Source organism: Rhinolophus ferrumequinum, chromosome 6 (genome assembly GCF_004115265.2).
Source record: "Rhinolophus ferrumequinum isolate MPI-CBG mRhiFer1 chromosome 6, mRhiFer1_v1.p, whole genome shotgun sequence".
Classification (NCBI taxonomy): Eukaryota; Metazoa; Chordata; class Mammalia; order Chiroptera; family Rhinolophidae; genus Rhinolophus; species Rhinolophus ferrumequinum.
In genome coordinates, this window is record NC_046289.1 from 79953700 (window position 1) to 79974946 (window position 21247).

Sequence of the window (21247 nt, forward strand, 5' to 3'; positions counted from 1 at the left end):
TAAATATTCCAGTTACCCTTTTAAAGACCCATTCACTCACTCACACTCTGATGTGTTGTGCTGAATTGATCTCACTGCATTTGTAGTCCATAACTCAGTGATATGTAACAGATAATAAGGATATTAACTAATGTAAGTCAATAGGTGTGGTAATTATGATAGTGCTTTACTTCCCAGAACAAACAAAAAAAGGAGCAAAATGACTATGTACCCATGTTACACATACCGAGTATTTTATACATATGAAATGTGGTAAAAACATTAAAAACCGCTGCTATAGATTAGAAGCTTTTGAGGAGCACTGGCATTTCCCCACACTAATGTAACATCCCAAAGAACCACAACTGAACCTATCCACGTTTTTTACTTGAAATGCTATACACTACTATGACAATTCACAAATGGATCACCTAAAAGTAGGATCACCTACTTTTTCTCCTGTAGCTAACACACATCACCACTAAAATAGATAAACCCGTTCCTTAGGTTATGAGCAAAAGTAAATTATTAATCCTTACCAAAGAACGAGAATGTTGACACATACTGTATTGTGTTGTGTATAATGCACTCCCGTGTATAATGCGCACCCATGATTTTGGCCCAAATTTTCAGGAGAAAAAAAAATCTTTTGTTTTAATTTTTTAATTCAAATTTTTATTTGTTTACATTTAGATACTTGTTTTTTGTATTATAAAGGAATTTTAGCATTTATTTTTAAACATATGGTACAAGAAATTTTTATGTAACAAATAATTACAAAACACAAGAACAGATAAAAAAATTTTATATACTGGTAACAAATTTACAATATTTACGCATCATAGAAGGCCAAGAACTCTTTGTCATTACAAGTTCGTGGTAAGTCCAACAAAACCGATTATCGTACTCCAGGGTATTATTTTGCATACAGATATTGTTATTGATTTCTAGCGTTACACTTTTAACTCATAAGCGTAAATAAAAGAATTAAAAATATTTATATAGACACAGAATTAGTACTACTCATGTATAATGCGCATCCTTATTTTCCTCTCACAAATTTGGGCAAGAAACTGTGCATTATACATAGCAAAATATGATACATTTAGAGTCCAGTTTATTCCCTCACCCACCATGAGAATCCCCACTGAAGCTTCAGTTAATGTATCACCTGTTTACTGTACATGAAAAGACTGCAGCAGTGATTCTTAATTGTGGCAGGAGTGGAAGAGGTGTTGCTTTTTTAATAAAAAAGGTTCAAACCACTGGACTAGTCCTTTAAAAACGGACTCTTTCTTGCCATTTAGTGAGTAATACAGCACATAAAAATTTCTACTATACGTGGTTAACTTAATAAGAACTGATATATAAAACTTTCAAGCGACATCGTAAAATCAAAAATGATCACTTGCAATGTAACTTAAGACTCACAAAGATTTCTATTTGAAATATACATGAGTGTATATATTGTAGATTGTAAGAATAGAAAATCAAGTTCTTACTTTGTGTTTATTCATCCGATGTTTGTCTTTTCCTTCTGGGATGCCTTCAATCATGTCATTTTCCTCTTCTTCATCACTGTCATCAGCATTTTCTAAGAAATTGAATGTCTCAAGCACATCACCAGAAGGCCTGTAAGAGGGGAAAAAGATGAATCCAAATGTTCCAGAGATTATTTCTAATATTTCTTTCTAGTTCCTATTTTAACACAGTACCTGAAGGTAGTATAGAGATTCAAATGACAACCTATTTATAATATATTGCCTAAATGTTGTACCCAAGAAAAGAATGTAAAAAGATTATTTATGTTCTCTGATTAAAATAAAAGTGACTGTTCTTTGTTAACTGAGTTTCTCCTATGTATATTGTCCAAAATATTTTAAGTAATCACTGCATCAAATAAAATCCTATAGTAGTAGAAACCAAATGTGCTATTATCTCTCAAAATAAAGCCACTATAAGCAAGCAACTTAAGCTCAGCATTTCTAAAGGCTCTACAACCTCTTACAGCTTGGCCAAAATATTTGAGGACTGAAACCAAAGTTTAATTTATCAGGTTGCCAGATTTAAAGTTATACCAAATCAGATATAGAACATTCCAATCCATTTCACAAATTTTCTTACCTAGAAAATGGGATCCTTACTATACTGAAGAAATACTTTCAAGTCTTTCAGAACCACTCATTTAATAGGCAATAGTGATAATCTATTTTTATCTACATATGAAGCAATTTTTAAAACTATAATCTGAGTTCCTCCTTTATGTATAAAAAAGGGGTTCCAATAGTTGTTTAAACATCTAACAAAGGTAGCAACAGAACACTGGATTTTCAGCTGAACACACTCTCACAATGAAAGGCTCTGCTCTTCCATTAACTAGCTGCCTGAATTTGGCCAAGTCATTTAAACCTTTCGGCATCAATTTCTTCACAGGTAGGGAAAAAACTTTTTTTTCCTACCTGTAAACTGTGGGGGTTTAACTAGATGACCTCAAATGTTCTTATCAACACCAAGAGTGTATGGTAACAAAAAGAATAATCTAAAATTTAGGGTTTTCTTCCTCCATGATTGGTGCTATTAGTCCAAATGAAGGACATAATACAATTCAGACTATTTTTAATAGCACCTTAACATGGCACAGGGTTTTAACAGGCCTAGTACCACTCTGCCTATTCCAGCACATTAAGGACCTATTTAAAAAAAGAAAAAAAAAAGGACCTATATAAAAACTGAATACAGAAAGAGATGGTGTTACCAAATGCAAATTAGTAAAAACAAACACAAACCTACCACAATAATAAAACACTTTTCAGTTCAACGTTCATCGTATGTCTTAATATTTGGGAATTAAATGAAAGGCAAAGAAAATATATGACAAACTGGCACACCAATAATTAAAAAAATAAAAAATACAGTAAGTCCTTACTTAATCTCGAGGATAGATTCTGCGACGTTAGAGGGAAACGAGGTATAATGAAATCAATTTTACCAAAGGCTAATTGACATAAACAATATCTTATCAATGTTACAATGAAACTACACTGAAGGAAATGATGTTATTCGAGGATCTGCTGCAGTAAATTTAAAATACAAGAATTTTGTTTTGAACTTTGACAAATTAAGAACTGTTCTCCCTCGGATAGAAATTTCTGTCTCTAAAGTGAGAACTCACATTTCAGATTTTAAAAGTTGTATTTGATCACAGCAATACATGTACATGACCTTAAATATAAAATAGAGCACAATCCATAAAAGATAGAATTGATGAATTAGTCTTTCCCAAATTAAAACCTTGCTCTTTGAGAGACACTGTTAGAGAATTTAAAGAGAAGCCCACAGATTGAGAGAAAATATTTGCAAGTCACATATTAGATGAAGGACCTGTGTCCAGAATATAAAAAGAACACTTAAATCCCAACTATAACAAACAAAACAATAAAAAATGGGGAAATTATTCAAACAGACACTATATCAAAAAACATATGATGGCATAAATGGGTACTCGACATCTTCAGTCTTTAGGAAAATGAAAATTAAAGTAACGATGAAACGTGAAGGTCTGAGACATTACTTGCATGCTAATGTGCTGTTTCTTTTTAGAATTCATGACAATGGTCTTTGTACGGATCTTTTTAAAATTAATTTTGTAGTGTACTTGTAGGGAATCCTTTCAAACTGGAAAAAAAAAAATCCTTGGAAATACATTCTGTAAATATATTCCAGAAAACTTTCTTTTATTACTACCTTAATAATCTTTTCCACACCATTTTACCTGTTCTTCCTGAAACTCCCTGTCAGATATTCGCTCTCCTGGATTGACCTTTGATTTTACCTAGTTTTTCAGTTCTACTTTCTCTTTTCCCTTTTCTGGGAGAGTCCTTCAACCCTATCTTCCAAGTTTTACATGGAAATTATTTCTATCACACTTTTTAATTTCTATTAGTTCTTTTTTGATCTCTGACTAAACCTTTTAAAATAACATCCTATTTGTTTCGTAGATGTATTATCCTCTCAACTGTCTCAGAAAATTAATTACAGTTTTAAAAGTCTTCTGCTCACTGTTTTCTGAGTTCCTTTTCTGTTCAGTTCTTTGTTTTTTAATTTTTCATAATAGTAAAGTCTTTCCTTAAGTGTGAGGCACTGAAAGGATAAATGGATGTTCCGTGTACATGAATGAGGTTTGTCAAGCAGCTAGAATCACTTTTGCATAACAGGACAGAGGCCCAACCATTTCACTGGCAGATCTCAACTGTCAGTTTCATTAGGTCTCTTCTATTAATGTGATCGATTTCAATATCCTGCCTGAAGAGATATAAAACCAGCTGCCAACACATTAGAAGCCAAATAGCAGAAGAAAACGGGGGATCTCACTGCTCAGCTGGAGATTTTCAGATAATCCTGTTTTCTGTACCAGTAACTGGCCCTACAGTTGCTTGATTTCTTTAGAAATCATTGATTCAACTTCACCAGAAAATATACCACCATTCTTTAAGATAGGGTAGGGGTGTTCAACCAGCTGCACAGGATAAAAGAGGGTATTTGTGATTCTGACTACCTCTTACATAAACTTTAAATCAATTCTCTCTTGACAGCCCCCCCTCTAAGCCTGACTTCAGATGTACCCGACACCTCCCATTCCTTAGACTTTGGAGCTTTACTGACATTTTGGGACTTGAATTGGTTTATTCCTTTTCGTCTTCCTTTTGTTCCTGAATGCATTTAGATTTAAGCTCAGTTGACATTCCTCCATTTTCTTCCCAGCTTCCAAAACTGTTAAATTCTCCCTATCTGATGGACAGTAGCCTCATTCTTTCTATGTAATCAATTTTGTCCTTCGGTGCTAATGCATCTTAAAAAGTCTTTGTCATTTCAGCTGAAGTTCCAGACGGCACACAAATAAAATGTGCCTTTAATCCACTATGCTTAAGTGGAAGTCTCCATCTACGGTGTATTATAATTTTCTTCTCTGTCAAGTATTTATTTACTATCCTCTCTCTTTCTAAAAAGGCAATCAACAGAATTTAAAAATTAACATATCCAGATGAAGGGAAAATAAAATGAAGCCAAAGGTAAGTTTGGTCTATAAAAGGCTAGAAGAATCTGCATTTTTCTAGAGGTACCTCCTCACAAAATTGGCAAGACTGTAAACAGTAAAAAGAGAAAGGGAACAACTACTAGAGGTTCAAAGGCAAATCAGCTCAGTGACTAAGAAGCAACACAGCTTTTCCCAGTTAAAAAATCTAAGAGATCTGTCTCTCCCAAGGAATCCTCATAAAGTGAAAGTTTTGTGATAGGATGCACTATGCACACACTACATCCCCCTACAAAAAAATCAAGAAATACATTCACTCAGCAAAATCCAGTAAACATTACTCTTGGTGGGGTTACACTTCAACTGGATACACAATAGTCTATAAAAGCTAACACTATGTCCCTGGCATTGTTCTAAATGCTTTATACATTAATTCATCTCTTCTTCACGTCAACCCTATCATCACCATTATGCAAATGAGGAAACTGAGGCAAAGGAAGGTAAAGTACCTTGCCCAAAGTCACAGCTGGAAAGTGGTGAAGTCAGAATTCAAACCCAGTCTGCCTGTCTTCAGAATTCATTCTAACTCATTAAGCATACTGCCTCTAATAATATGATCTAAGATGTACCATTCCTTTACTGTTTAACATACGACTGCTTCTAATCTTTTACTATTAAAAATAAGAGTATGATAAACATCTTTTTGCTGAAATCTCTACAATTGTGTTAAATCATTTCTTATTCCTAGGCATTTTCAAAGGCCCTAATAGCTGAATCATATACACATTCATTAGTGCAGATTCAGAATATTTAAGTATACTCATTAAGAAGGAAACCAGCCTTGATTAAAAACAACTATTATCTAAACATCTGTGGACGAATGAATCGATGAAGAAAATGTGGCATATACATATACAATAGAATATTATTCAGTCATAAAAAAGATGGAAATCTTGTCATATACTACAACACTGATGAACCTTCAGGACTTCATGCTAAGTGAAATGAGTCAGTCACATAGGACAAATACTGCATGATTCCACTTAAGGAAGTATTGAAAGCAGTTACTCATAGAAACAGAAAGCTGAATGGTAGAGGAAATAGGGAGTTGCTATTCAATGGGTATAGAGTTCCAGTCCTTCAAGATAAAAAAGTTCTAGAGATGTGCTCTGCAACATTGCACTTACAGTTAACAATACTGTACTGCACACTTAATAAATTAACTGTCAAGAGGATAGATCTCATGTTATTTTCTTTAACCACAACAGAAGGAAAACTTATTTAATAAGACATCAAAGTCTTAATCTTGCAAAGGCAAGAAGCTTTCAAAGGAGAAGATACAGTGTTGTGAATCTTTAATTCATATTCATGTGTGGTAAGCTGCATTCCTCTAAAACATTTACAAACCCTATAAACTACTTAGCCTGGTTAGCTAATAAGTTTAGTGAAAAATGCATAACACTTTTCACCTTTTCTCTTATGCTACAAAAACACTCCATGGTTCTTTAAATCTAAAGAAAAGAAAATAGGGGCTCTATTAGATACCAAATTGTTTTTATTCAAGAGACCTTATTTCTCAGAATAAAAAGCCTAAACATAGGCTTATGTTATCTTGAAAGTTGTAGAATATGTTTTAAATAACTGCATTATGTCAAAAAATATATCTAAGATATGAAATAAAGCTAGTTTATAAGCTGTATGTATAATTAATTTCTTAAGTTCTAAACGAACTCAAAAAACTCATTTGATTTTCCCCCCATCCTCTTTTTTCTTTTTCTTTGTCCTTCCAACTTGTTATTCAGCATAGTATCTAATGGTTAAAAAAAAAAAGTTCCACCTGCTCTACTTCTTGCATTTATCAAGTCTGTATTCCCCAAAATTATATCTGGTAGACAGCAAACAACAAGTGTTGACAAGGATGTAGAGCAATCAAAACTCTTACAAATTTCTGGTGGGAATATAAAATAATTCAGCCACTTGGGAAAAGATTTTGGAAATTCCTCAATAAGGTAATCAGAGTTACCATATGACTCAGCAATTCCACTCCTAAGTATATACCCAAGAGAACTGAAAACCTGTCCACACTTGTATACCAATGTTCAAAGTAGCACTCATTATTCCAAAATGTGGAACCACCCTCATGCCCATCAACTGGACAAGGAATGGATAAACAAAATGTCATATATTATAGTACAGAATATTATTTAGCAATAAAAATAAATAAATTACTGACATATGCTATAACACAGATGAACCTTTAAAATAAGAAGCCACTTGCAAAATAACCATTTATGTCAAACTTCCAATACAGGCAAATCTAGAGACAGAAAGTAGATTAACCAAGTTGCCTAAGGTTGGGGGTGGGAGGAGTGTAGGGAAGAATGGGGAGGGGCAGCTAATGAGTAGGGGTTTCTTTTTAGGAAGATAAAAATTTTCAGAACTTAGATTGTGGTGATGGCTGAACAATTCTGTGAATATCCCACTAGGTTGGTGCAAATGTAATTGCAGTCTAAAAGGTTAAAAATAACTGCAAAAGCCGCAATGACTTTTGCACCAATCTAATAAAAATCATTAAAATATAAACTTTAAATGGGTAAAATTTATGGTATGTGAATTATATCTCAATAGACATCAAATTAAAAAAAAGAGTATCTGATAGCTTCTGAGTGAGTCCAAACAATGCAAAGCCTTGTTCCTCTCACACTAGTGTCTAACCATTGCTATCCTGGTTATAGAGTAGCATTATAATTTATTGAAAATACTCCAGCAAAAATTTTAAAATCAGGATGTTAAAATAGCTCTGAAGTACATGAAAATCACCCTCAAATTTTAATTTTGCACTCTTTCAGAGCTACAGCCATTCTCTTGGCATCAAAATTTAAGATGCATTTTAAAAAAATGTAAGAAAATTTATTTGCCCATGGCACTATCTGGGGGGAGGGGAGTTTTTAAATCTGAAGTCTACCTGCTTTAAAAATTGTTAATAACAACAGTAACAAGAAGCTTAAGAGATTTATAAAACCCATTATATAAACAATGTTAACCTATAAGTATAGAGATCATACCTTTTGATTTCTTGTCCTTTTTGCTTAGGAGATTCACCTCCATTCAGGATCTGTTCTAAATTCTTTGTTTCTACTGATCCATTTGGTTCTGAATTGGATAGTCCAAGTAATGACCTTACCCGCTGAGACCGTACATCTAATATTGTATCTGTGTAACCTACTTCCTGAAGATATCTATAAGAAAAAATTTAAAATATTAAACCCCACATATTGTTAACATCTACAAACTTGTTAACTCAAAATTGTATCAAAGCATTTTAGTATTTACGATCCTATAAAATATACTCTTCCTTTGCCTCCATAACTGTCTTCTTTATAGACTGGTTCCAGTTTTAAGAGAACTATGCCAATTACAAACCAAACTTGAATTAAGAAAGCATACAGTATGGTCAACATTAATTAAGGACAAATTATCCTAAAACCTAAAAAGCCCTAAAAACTTAAGAGGCTTTAGGAGTTGATGATATATATTTTTTTAAAAAAAAAAAAAAAAGTCCAGAAAGTGGTAAAGAATGAGTAGAACAAAACCTTAGAAGAGTGACAGGCTAAGTTTAAAACTGGGTTATCAGCCAGAGGTGGATGGACAAGTTAGTTCTCCTTTTAGGATTTAAGATCTCATGGCGTTCCTACGATTCCATGGTCTTCAAACTTTCTGTATATCTACACCAGAGTACTTAAGCTAAGATCGAGGATGAGACTGAAAAAGAACAAAGGGATCGGATTATGACATAAATATAGATGATGGGTCATGAATGGCTTTGTGTGACAAATTTAAAAAATTCTTCCTAAAGTATTTCATAGGCTAAGGAAGGATGCTAAAAAAGAGCTTATATACTGCTGACAAAAGAACAAAAGATTTTTAGGTGAAAGCTAAATCTAGGAAGACTGGTTAGGACACCAACAAAGGAAGAAGTAAAGCTGGAGAAGAGGAAAATAAACAAGAGAAAAATAAGCAAAATATAATCTTAGTGATTTAGTACACTAATAAAACATGGCAGTAGAATGAAAAAAGATATAAAGAATTTGGGAAACTTTTCAGGTTTCCAGCTTGGATGGTTTGATGGTAGTCCTATTCAATGAAATAAAGAATAAAGGGTCAGAATCTGGTTTATAGAATAACTATCAGATAATCATGTAATGTCTATAAAAGTGAAAACATTTGTTAGGCACGATAAAGGTCAAAAGAAAGGCCAAGAAAGGTCAAAAGCTCGTAAGAGATTTAACTGGGTAGATAGATTTGGGAGTCATTAGTGTTTGGTGGTCTGTGAAGACATGGATTTAAATGAAGTTATCCAGACCAGAAGCATAAGTAAGAACAGAAAACCTGAATACACAAACATCTAATGCGCTAGAAGAGAACTCACAGGAAAATTAAAAGGAAATACTTGAGAAATGGGGGCGGGGGGGCGCACAAATGATAGAGTGATACCATGAAAGTAAAAAAAAGTTTCAAAATGGAATGAATAGTTAATGTCAAATGTTTGCAAAAGATCAAATATGAACCAAAAAGGTCTTTTAAATATGTTTTTTATAGTAGCGTCAATGGAACATCAAAACGGAAAACAGACGAGAAAGGTAAGCAATGACCAAAGCAAACTATGGAGATAAAACTACTCTTAGAAAAGGTGAAAAGAGAAAGAATATAAATCCAGGCAATAGGATTAGACATTCAGGAGAGAAATAATACTGTGCAACTAAAGAGCAAGTTAAAGTGAAAAGGCAAAAACATGGAACTAGAGTGAGAGGTGGAATATAAGATGACTGTCGTCAGATCATGGAATATTCCAGAGGTAGGGTAGCTCTAGGTAATAACAAGATCAAGCATCTGACCACACTTCACTGGCTTATTGAAGGTTGAATAAATGTAAATTACCCAGGATATTAGGAATATACAAGTACCAAAGTTTTCAAAGCATAAGGGAGAAGAACAAATATAAACAACAATAAATAAGATTCCCCACAGACAGAAGTACTTCTAATACAACAAAGAATTCAAACATCAGAAAGTTCCTCAAAAATACAAGGGTAGGATTTGGCAAGACACTTCTGAAGTTTCAGATATAGCCAAATTCCTTCTTTAAATCAGTCACACTGTCACTAAAACCAAATGTGAATTGTACAGTGATGGGAATGGGAGTGTCTACAAGTATGAACTCTGTATTGTTTTTGTTTTGGTCTTCAAAGCATCCTATCTTTATGACATTCTACCCAGCAAATAAAAAAAATCATCATCCTGAGAAACGTTCAAAGTAACATTCAGAGGAAAAAAGATCCAAATATCGAACAAAGCGTATAAAAAGCAATATGAAAACTTTACACATTGTCCCACTGTCATTAAATAATTTTTCACTTGCAAAGTGAATATAAGACTTCATAACTAGATCCTTAAAGCTGAAAATGAACCATTACTCACTGTCTTAACAGCTGTCTGCCTTGCTTCCACGTTAACTGGCTATTCTGAGGCGCTGTGGGAGCCTCTATGTCTTTGGTTTCTTCTAAAAAGTAACAAAAAACAAACAAAAAAACAAAAAAGTTTCATATACATTATTTCAACTACTGAAAATATTGCCAAAGTTCTAAGGGATAAATTCCCGCAAAAATAAACCTAGATATTTTATAAAGAACAGAAGAAAATTAACTTTTATTGAGTATTTACTGTAGGCAACTTATTTTAAGTGTGTTTATCCCAATAACTCAAACACTTAGGACCCTCCCTGTTTTAAAATTGGGAAAAGCCAAGTGTACATTAACTATAACTACCATGGATTCAAAAATCCAAAGCCCAGGCCTTGAAATAAAATATTAAAATTATTTTTTTAACTACCAGAATTCTACTGAGTTGAATGCTTTTGAAATTAAGAAGCTATGTTTAACATTCCCATGAGTGATTTAAAATCAACATTACTAAGAAATTAATTCTATAAAACTAGTGAACAACTTAATTTAGAGTCGGTAAGAGTAGACTCTAAGTCTACATCACAAGACTTTATATAGTCAATTTCATTTTTTAGAACTAAAAGTTAAACCAGAAAACAGTTTTTACTGTAAGTAAAATGTCACTTTTTATTCTTAGGTAACAAAGTAGATGTACCAAAAAAGGATTTCATAAATAGCACGATTTCAGGTGAGATAAGTTCTCAATAAATGTCCCTAGAGTGAAATTTAATTTTATTGGTACTAATGAAGTTATAGAATTATTTTCCCATAAATTCCTAATATAAAAACAAAGATAAAGCAGAAAGGGCATTAAAGACCAGCCGTCACACTGAATGTTGAGAACTTAGAACGGCTCATAGTTGTTAAGCTCCAAGACTCCTCAGTCACATCAATAAATATTTATTGGTAGTAATTCAAATATTCTCTGCAGGTATTACTTCTCCAACCTTAACAATCCTATTATTAATATCTTCTCACTCTTCCCCTCAACGTAGGAATTTCTATAATTTCTAGAAATGTTTATTTCATTCTAATAGTCTCCTTATTTTTCTATTTATAATTTTTTCTATTTATAACATTTTATTTTTTAATCACATATAACACATAATCAGCGGAGAAAGAAAAAACATTTAAAAAAAAGGAAATACAATTGCCCAAAATCCTATCACCAAAAGTTAGTATTTAAAAGTTTATCATTCCATATTCCCATCTGAAAATACATACATAAGCTTCTCCCCTCATTAAAAAGAAAAAAAAAAAAATGGGCCAACGTGTATACTGCACTATAAGCTGCTTTTGACAATGTATCTTGAACATTCTCTCTATGGCAATAAAACAGATTAACATCATATAAAACGATTCCATCATATTCCACAGAAGATATATTTACCTATTTAATTTAACCAGTTCCCTAATGTTGAAATTAGTTTCCATTATTCCTTGTTATAAATAATGCTGCTAAGAATATCCTTAAAGTACATCATAAGCTACAGCTCAATTTTTTTTTTCAATTTTTTATTACACCCATCAGTACCTAGATGAAGAAACAAAACATTACCATTATCCCAAAAACTTTCTTAGTGCCCTTTTCCAGTCACTTGATACTCCCAGAAGGGCATACTATCCTGAATTCTAAAAACGAAATTTTTTAATTTGATAACATTAAATCATTTATATCAATTTTTAGTTTTATGTGACGCATCCATGTTATCAGGTGTATTTATGATTTGTTCACTTTTGCTGCTAGACAGCATTCTATTATGCTAATATCACAATATATCCATTCTAAGGCTGAAGGACATTCAAGTTGTTTCTAGTTTTTTACTATTAAAAATAATAGTACCATGAACATTCTTATACAAGCCTTATGATGAACACATTAAGCATTTTAAGGAGTGGAATACCTGGGAAAGGAATTACTGGGTCACAGGGCATGCTACGTTCCCTGTAGGAATACCACAGACAAGTCATTTCCAGAGCAGTTCTATCAATTTACAATCCCAACACCAGTAGGTCTACAAATTCTGGTTGTTCACATCCTCCTCCACACCTGACTTTTTCTCTTTCACATGGTAGCCATTCTGGTAGGTGTCTAACTATATACTTCACTGTGTTTTTAAGTTATATTTCCTCAATAACTATTAAAATTGGATATCATTTCATATGCTTATTGGCCATTTGGGTATCCATTTTATGGGGTGCCTTTTCAAGTCTTTTACCCATTTTTCTACTGTTACAGATGTTTTTCTCTCAAACGTAGGGGAAAAGGAGATCTTTACATATTTGGATATAACCCCTTTTATAGGATTAGGTTTACTTTATATATATTGGGATTATTGAGACAGGTATAAAAACATGCATATCTTTTACTTCTACCAAATCAATATTTTGCATATCTTTGCTTTTTTACATTTTGATTTATTTTAGGCATATAAAAGGCAATACTGATTCATTTAATGTTTGTCTCTATACTTTGATGTAATGATATTATCCCCCTTTGTTGGTATGGTGTATTTTTGCCCATCCCTTTGTTTTCTTCCCCAGTAAACATCCTTAGTAGTTTTTATACCTCTGTAAAAACAAACTACTTTGTTATTACTGTCTCCTATAAATCAAATACTTGATGTCATTTTATTCCTCAACTTTAAGAAGTTCTAATAGTTAAGTTTAAAACAAGTTTAGGACCAGTTTATTTTTATCTGACTTCAGGTTGTGGACAGGAGAGGTTTACCTGCTAATGATTTTGCTTTCTACAAACTCTAGCAGCGAGACCAGCTGGCCAGTTCTGACTGTGGCTCCAAGACAAACGAGTCTGTCTACCACTAGCCTCCCTCCTCATACTACACAGACCAAGTTGGTGGTCAGCACCTGAGTTTTAGAAAGTGACTGCTTGAATATTCTAGCCATCTTAGAAAGTGGAGCAGACCCCAAAAATAAATCAACTGCAGGTTGTATGTATGGAGTGTTTCTGTCTAGTTCTAAGTACTTTATATCAAACTAAAAACAAATTAACTGAATTTTAAAAATTTACTATAATACCCAACTAAAAAAATCCACATGTAAGTTTTATTGCCCCTACCATATATTGTTTGACTTTTTAGATATGTAAACAACTATAGAAGAAAAAGAAAAATTGTATATATAAATAAAGACACCTTTTATTAGCATCCAATAACTGCATAGAATTCAATTTGTACCATCAGTGTATATGTAAATAGGTTTTAAATATAACTGAGAAATTGCTAATATTTCCAAGTATTGTATAATATAAATCCAAACACTTATTTCTTAGACTTTCGGACTACTCTAACTGTAACCATATGGAACGCTAACCTTACATTACACTATTAGCTCTTTTCTCTATCCAGCCCTCTCTTCCCCACATAACTGTTCATCAGATGGTACTCTCCGATTCACTATCTGTATAGAAAAGAGCAAGGCCCACTGGATGTCATTTTTTCCTTCTCGGATCCTTACTTGGTTGTCACTGCATTTTCCAAATTCAATCAAATTTCTAATTTCTTTGGAACTAAATTAAGTTAATCACCGCTTCTCTTGATAAAAATAAGTTTTTAATTAAAAAATTAAGCTTATATAGGATGGGACAAGAATTGCCTGCTGGTGGAGTAAGTTATTTATTACTTCATTACCTTCCACCTCTAATTACTACCAAAAATGCATCTACAGTTTGACATAGTTTTCAACACAAGGAAAATAGAACAAATAACCTCAAGACTGAGATGTACATGAACTACTTACTTTTATTCATTATTTTCCCCAAAATTATAAACAGTAGTACAACAGTCAACCATCTGACTAACCAATGCTATCAAAGCAAAATGGGGGGGAGAGAACATGTCTGTCAAGTAAAAATAAGCTTAAACCAATTTTTCTTGAATTGCGGGAGGGGGCCACAGAGGAACAGAAGAATGGAGTTTACCTGATTCAAAGGTTGGCATTTTCAAATCACCTTGGTTCAGTTCTGTGCCATATTTTAATTTGTGATATTTTGCCCTGAAAATTTAATAAAAAATTGTTGAAAAGAAATTTTTTTCTTTTTCCACACAGCTAAGTAATTATGTTATTGGAGAAACATAACAAATAAAACATGATATGAACATCTGTTTCTTTAAACTTGCAAAGGAACTTGGATGAAAAAAATGTACCACTCTAAAAGGAAAAAAAAGGTAAATTACCCAACTATATTCCAAAACTTAGATTCTATAACAAAAGATGCTATTTCAATTTAAAATTTTAATCTCTTATTCTTTTCTCACATAAGAATTGTATCAAAATATCCTTATATTTTGGGCATGGTTTTGTGTATTTCAAATAGCTTTCAAATACACTGTACAATGATATAAAAGAGAATAATAATGTTCTAATTTATTTTATTCATATAATAAAATGGGACACACATACCTTTCTTGTTTTAATGCATACTCTAACATCTTTATTCTTCTTACTAAATCCTTCTTCAAGTTTTCTTGACCTTTTCTTTCTCCTTGCAAAAACGCTATTCGGGCCTAAAAATATAAATGGTCCATTTATTTTCATTTTTTCTTAACTATACATAGAGACTTGAGAAAAGGAAAACGATAAAGGTAGACTTCTGCACTTTTATTCATGACAGCAAGACTTAAAATTCATAGTAGTAGTTGACCAAACTTTGTATTAGATACACAATCATGTTAAAAATAAAAATAACTACAAATATTTGTAGCTACTTGTTTATAATCCTAAAGATCACCAATAATATTTTACATAATCTTGAAGGAAACTTTTATACCTAAAATTGTATCTAATTCCTAACATGTAAGTCACAAGATACTAAAAAAGATTATATTCTCAAGTACATAAATATTTTTCCCAAAATAAGATGTTTCAAAAAACAGTAATATTGCCTCAAAAGCATTTCTTTCATGAGAAACTTTAAAATTTATGATAGTTTCCATTCTACCCACCCCACTCTAAACTGTAATTCTTGAAACAATACCAGAGTATTGCAAATACAGCAGTCCCTCACTAATTCAAAGGGATACGTTCCAAAAACCCCCAGTAGATGCCTGAAACCGCAGATAGTACCAAACCCTATATATATATGCATACGCTGTTTTATCCTATACATACAGACCTATGATAAACTTTAATTGATAAAACAGGCATAGAACAATTATAACAATATAATAAGAGTTGTATGAATTGTGTCTCTCTCATAAAACGACACAGCTACTAAGTGACTAATGGGTGGGTAGCAAGTACAGTGTGGTTACGCTAGCCATAACCCACAGTTTCACATAGGTTTCAAATGAAATGGTTAGTTTGAGGTGGAATGGCTCGAGATTTCATCGCACTACTCAGAATGGCGTGCAAGTTAAAACTTATGAATTGTTTATTTCTGACATTTTCCATTTAGTATTTCAGACCAAGGTTGATCACAGGTAAAGGAAACCACAGAAAGTGAAACCAAGAAGGGGGTTGGGGGATGGGTGTGACTACTGTAGTTTCAAGTTAAGCCACAATATATGATTAATGACCTCAGTACTTTCTGTTGTCATTTTTCTGTAAGGATTTTCTTTTCTTTTTAATTGCCTTATTTCCCGAGAGAGGCAATTCTCCATCTTTTTTCTGGCCCTTCTCAACATGTCAGTATCTTTCATCTACTCTATACTAAAGAGTCAAGTCTAAAGAGGCTAGCATCTGTATGGGGACATTTCCATTATGCAGCCATTTACAAAACTAACTTTCACATGGGAGAAAATGGTCTTGCTGAGATGACTCATAGGTGTTCATTACGAGAAAGTAACCTAATTTATGATTTTTTTCATTTTTAAAAATTTCAGTGAACATGGAATTAGAACAAATGAATTCAGCTGGATGATTTAATCAATTCAATTAAGATGTGTTCATTTGTATAACAGAAATACACCAGCCAGCAGACCAGCTAATTGAAGTTAATTAATAAAAACTCAAATAAATGTCCACTGGCATCAAAACAATTTCTTCTCTATTACTCATTTAAAAAAATCATATACAACTCCATAACACTTAAGTTATAGATAGCTACATAAAACTTTTAAATGCAAGTTTCAAAATAAAAGGTCTTGGAGAAATGGTAGATTTAGAATCCAATAGTCTAAGATCCTAAAAAGAAAAAAAGTAGCATTTATGACTCTCTCAAGTTTTGAGGCAAAGGGAAAACAGGTCAATTTCATTACAGAGCATAAAGCAATTCTGCTTGAGGGTTTTTCCTGTATTGGCTGTTTTTTTTTTTAAATAATTTAAAAAATTTTTCAATTACAGTTGACATACAATATTCTACTCCACCATCTTGACCAGAAATCCTGTACTAGCTGGTTTTTTAAGGAAAAAAATATAAATCACATACTATAGAACCATTAATATGACTCCAATTTCCAGATCTTGTAAGCATTCTACAATTAGCCATGGAAAAAGATGAAAGAAGCTCATTTTACTCTGCTTCTTAAGAAGCAGTAGTTGCTGATTTTCTGATTGGGAAAGGCATTACAAACTAAGTGAAAGTTATAATGTCCTCTAAGGGAATACAAATAAAAGACTACAGAATGGTAATGCTTCCTATTAGAATCTTACACTGTAATGAAAATTAATTTCCGCTTTTCTTTGGCATTTTCATATTAAAAACCATCCATACTTAGAGAATGCAGTTAATTAAACAAATAAACACAACACACACATACACACATTGCATGCCCTAAACCCAAAATCCCAAAACAACTTCTGAACAGAAGCTGAAGGGAGATAATTCACAAAGACACAGGACCAGGTAAAGGTGAGAATTCATCAAAACAGTACTTTTAAAAAGACATAGTCTAACCAAAAACACCTGCAGGGGGTAGTAAAAAGCAGATGGCAGATTAGTAACTACTGGAACTGACCTTTTGACCTCGTATCACCAACTATCTAGACAGTTTGTCAGAAAAGGTAAAAATTAAGTCTGATAGTGGTGACAAAGTCCAATTTAACAGATTTGGCATTTAGTAAGGATCACTGACAATGGACTTTTCAACCATTTTTACAGGTTACATAATGCACCACCAATAGTATTTATCATCTCTGCAAATAATCATTTTAAAGAATAACCAGAAAGGGCCGGCCCGGTGGCTCAGGCGGTAAGAGCTCCATGCTCCTAACGCCGAAGGCTGCCAGTTCGATTCCCACGTGGGCCAGTGGGCTCTCAACCACAAGGTTGCCAGTTCGATTCCTCGAGTCCCGCAAGGGATGCTGGGCTGCGCCCCCTGCAACTAGGAAACGGCAACTGGATCTGGAGCTGAGCTGCGCCCTCCACAACTAAGACTAAAAGGACAACAACGTGAAGCTGAACGGCACCCTCCACAGCTAAGACTGAAAGGACAACAACTTGACTTGGAAAAAAGTCCTGGAAGTACACACTGTTCCCCAATGAAGTCCTGTTCCCCTTCCCCAATAAAATCTTTAAAAAAAAAAAAAAAGCCGAAAGACCTGATGACGAGGTGAAGAAAACCACCCTTAAAAAAAAAAAAAAGTAACCAGAAAAAACATATTTAGAATGGCATCAAAAAACAAAAGTACCTAAGGATAAACCAATAAAGATGTACACGATCACTGCACAGAAATTTTAAAACTTTAACTGAGATATAAAAAATTAACCTAAATGGAAAAGTAGACTCACTATTGAGAAACACCAAATTGTACAAGGCAGTTAACATAATTCCAAACTGCCAGTGTGATAGCACCTCTTTTCACAATAACCAAGAGGTGGAAGCACCCAACTGTCCATCAATAAATGAATGGATAAACAAAATGTGGTATATACATACAAAGGAATATATCAATAATTCAGCCTTAAAAGGCATGGAAATCCTGTCACACGCTACATGAACACTATGCCATATCAAATGAGGCAGTCACAAAAAGATACATACTGTAGGATTCCACTTTTCTGAGGTATCTAAAGCAGTCAAATAGATAAAACAAAGTAGAATGGTGGTTATTGGAGAGGTGGGGCGAGGAATTGTTGTTTTAATGGGTTTAATGTTTCAGATTTGTCAGATCAAGTTCTGGAGATCTGTTTCCAACAATGTGAACGTATTTAACACCACTAATTGTACACCTGAACATGGTTAAGATGGTAACTGCTTTTTAGCACATTTAAAAAGTATTAAAAAAAACAGTCTTTCAAAAAAGGCAAACCAGATGGAAGAAGATATTTTAAAACATATAGCTGAGAATGGACTCATAAACATAATATATAATTCCTATCTGCTCCCCAAAATGACATACCACCTAATTAAAAAAAAAAACAAAACCCAGCCTGATGGAAATATTGTAAAAAGAATTAACACTACCAGATCACAAGATACCAAAATTACCAATCAAGATATGAAACAGTTCTCAACCTCAATAGTAGATCTACAACCTCAATTTGCAGTCAGAGAAATACAAATTAAAAATACAATAAAATAACACAATACCAGACTGGCTAAAAATTTCTCAACTTTGTTGAGGAAGATGTGAATCAACAGATACTCTCATAAACAACTTATGGGACCATAAACTGGTATAGTCTCTTTGGCTGTATTTATTCAAGGTGGAAATATAAATACATTAAACCAAAAAATCCCTAGACATTTACCCAAAAGAAATGCACTGTATGTATGTATGTACTAAGAGACACATAAAAAAAAATTCCCTTTTTTTAATAACAGGCAAAGACTGCAAACAATCTAAATGCCCATAATTAGAAAATAGATAAATTGTGGACTATTAGTACAATGAAATACTTAGAGCAAAGAAAGAAAAGGCAATACTCTATTTCTTGATCTCTCCAAGAATGGTATCATGGCTGTTCTCTTTATAACAGCTGGTTAAACTGTGCGATTATGTTTTCTGTATATAAATTGTATTTCACAATTTAAAAATATTTTAAAAATTAATCTCATTCTTAAGGGTTTAAAAGTATATTTTTATTGTGAATGTCAAAGGATCTAGGTCCAGTAGTGAAGAAGAGAAAAAGGTTCTACAATGAAATGTGTAGTAACGTCAATAAAGGAAAAACTTTAGGAACCATAAATTTTCATTTTTTTATTTGCCAAACTTATGTAATTTTAATGTTTCTAATTATTTGATTTCAAGAGTATAAAAATGACTAGATAATTAACTTGAAATTCATTACTACAAATATACTGTACAGGCAAAAATGAACTTTCGTAAATTTGTTTCCATAGCCAATCTCAGTTAATTTGGAGAAACAAATCTTATTGATTTTTATGAAAACTTTTCTCCCTTTTAATGTAGGCAAAGGTACTCACTGGGACCATATTTTATTTAATCACTTGATTTTATTCAGCAATCAGCATGTGATTGTGACATGACAAGCTAAAAAATTAACTTGATACCTATTTACAACAGATCACGTTTAACTGCAAGACCACTAGAGGTCACCAGTGCCAAATGATCAACACTGATTCAGCTAACATCAGACTGAAGTGATTTCACAATTACTGTAGGTTCCAATGTTTGTAAAATGAGTATCTTGTTTAAAACAAAGAAATTCCTTAATCAAATTTGTTTTACTGTAAGAGTTTTATTACTCTAAACAAAATTTAAACTAAATGCAAACACGAGAAATAGGTGAGTTTTGTTTTATTAACACTTAATGATTTTAAGACACTCTTCAGAACTTACTGAAAAACAGAACATTTAGAAACTGTACTACCATTCGGGAACAAACTTTTAACATCCAAGCAATTAATAAAAAAAGCGTTAACTACTTTAGGTTTAGAAGCAAATTAAAGACAAAATCAGGTTATAGCAATAATAAACTCCTAACACCACTATTTAAAATAGTAGGCTATATTATTATAAATATCTAATCACTATGTTATTTTGCCCATCTGAATCTAGTTAATGAAAAAGTAAATAAAATAAATAGGCTATCAACAAATGTCAGTACCCTCTCAACTAAAATTATACCTGTGATTCTGTTCCAAGCACTTTAAATAATACTTCAGGTTAAGCAAGTTTCAGCTGTAAATAATTTAAGCTATACATATATACAGAATCAGCTGGCCCACCGACATTTTACATAAAACATAAAATATAGAAAAAATTCAGATCATACTAAAGTTTCAAAACCTAGCTAATTAATACAATTATCAAGCAGCTTAGATTTTAAAACACACACACGTAGCCTTGTAATTCAGTGCAAGGAGGCATACTGCACAGAAATCTTTGTACAATCATCCAGTAATACAAGCAATCAGATCCCCTCTAAAAAGGTGCATGGCAAAAGGCATACACTTTTCAAGAACAATAAATAAACAAAAAGCTTGCTTGCAACAGTTTATAAAATTTTTCATTTTCCAATTTTAAAGCAAGCTTAGAATTCCAGGGAAAAGAGAAACACCAACAAAATACTAAGATTTCCAGAGGCAAATAAAACCTGTATTTTTGTTTCTTCTATTTACAAGTAAAACAAAATTTAATAAAAATGCCACCACCACCCTCTAAAATCCCAATGTCATTTTACATGGCAACAGTTGGTTTGCTTTAAACCAACCAAATTATGTCTAAGAATAAATGGACTCTGCTACTTCTAACATATTTTATTGTTATTTACGTATCTTTGCAAAGAGAATGCAATTCTTTTTGGAATATGGCTGGTTATAATTTTTTAAAAACTGACTAAGTAGAAAAGGCTTCCATGCAAGTGACT

General features: G+C 32.7%; 1 protein-coding gene across 3 annotated transcripts in view; it reads right to left on the minus strand.

Moving 5' to 3' along the window:
- STRN3 (striatin 3) overlaps positions 1-21247 on the minus strand; it is an 88498-nt gene that overhangs the window by 35015 nt on the left and 32236 nt on the right. For all 3 annotated transcript variants that reach the window (XM_033107384.1, XM_033107386.1, XM_033107387.1), the window contains exons 2-6: positions 14935-15038; positions 14453-14526; positions 10490-10571; positions 8077-8250; positions 1482-1611 (exon numbers count right to left, since the gene is read on the minus strand). In XM_033107384.1, the coding sequence (XP_032963275.1) occupies positions 1482-1611; positions 8077-8250; positions 10490-10571; positions 14453-14526; positions 14935-15038 (564 nt within the window). The remainder of the gene's footprint in view (positions 1-1481; positions 1612-8076; positions 8251-10489; positions 10572-14452; positions 14527-14934; positions 15039-21247) is intronic.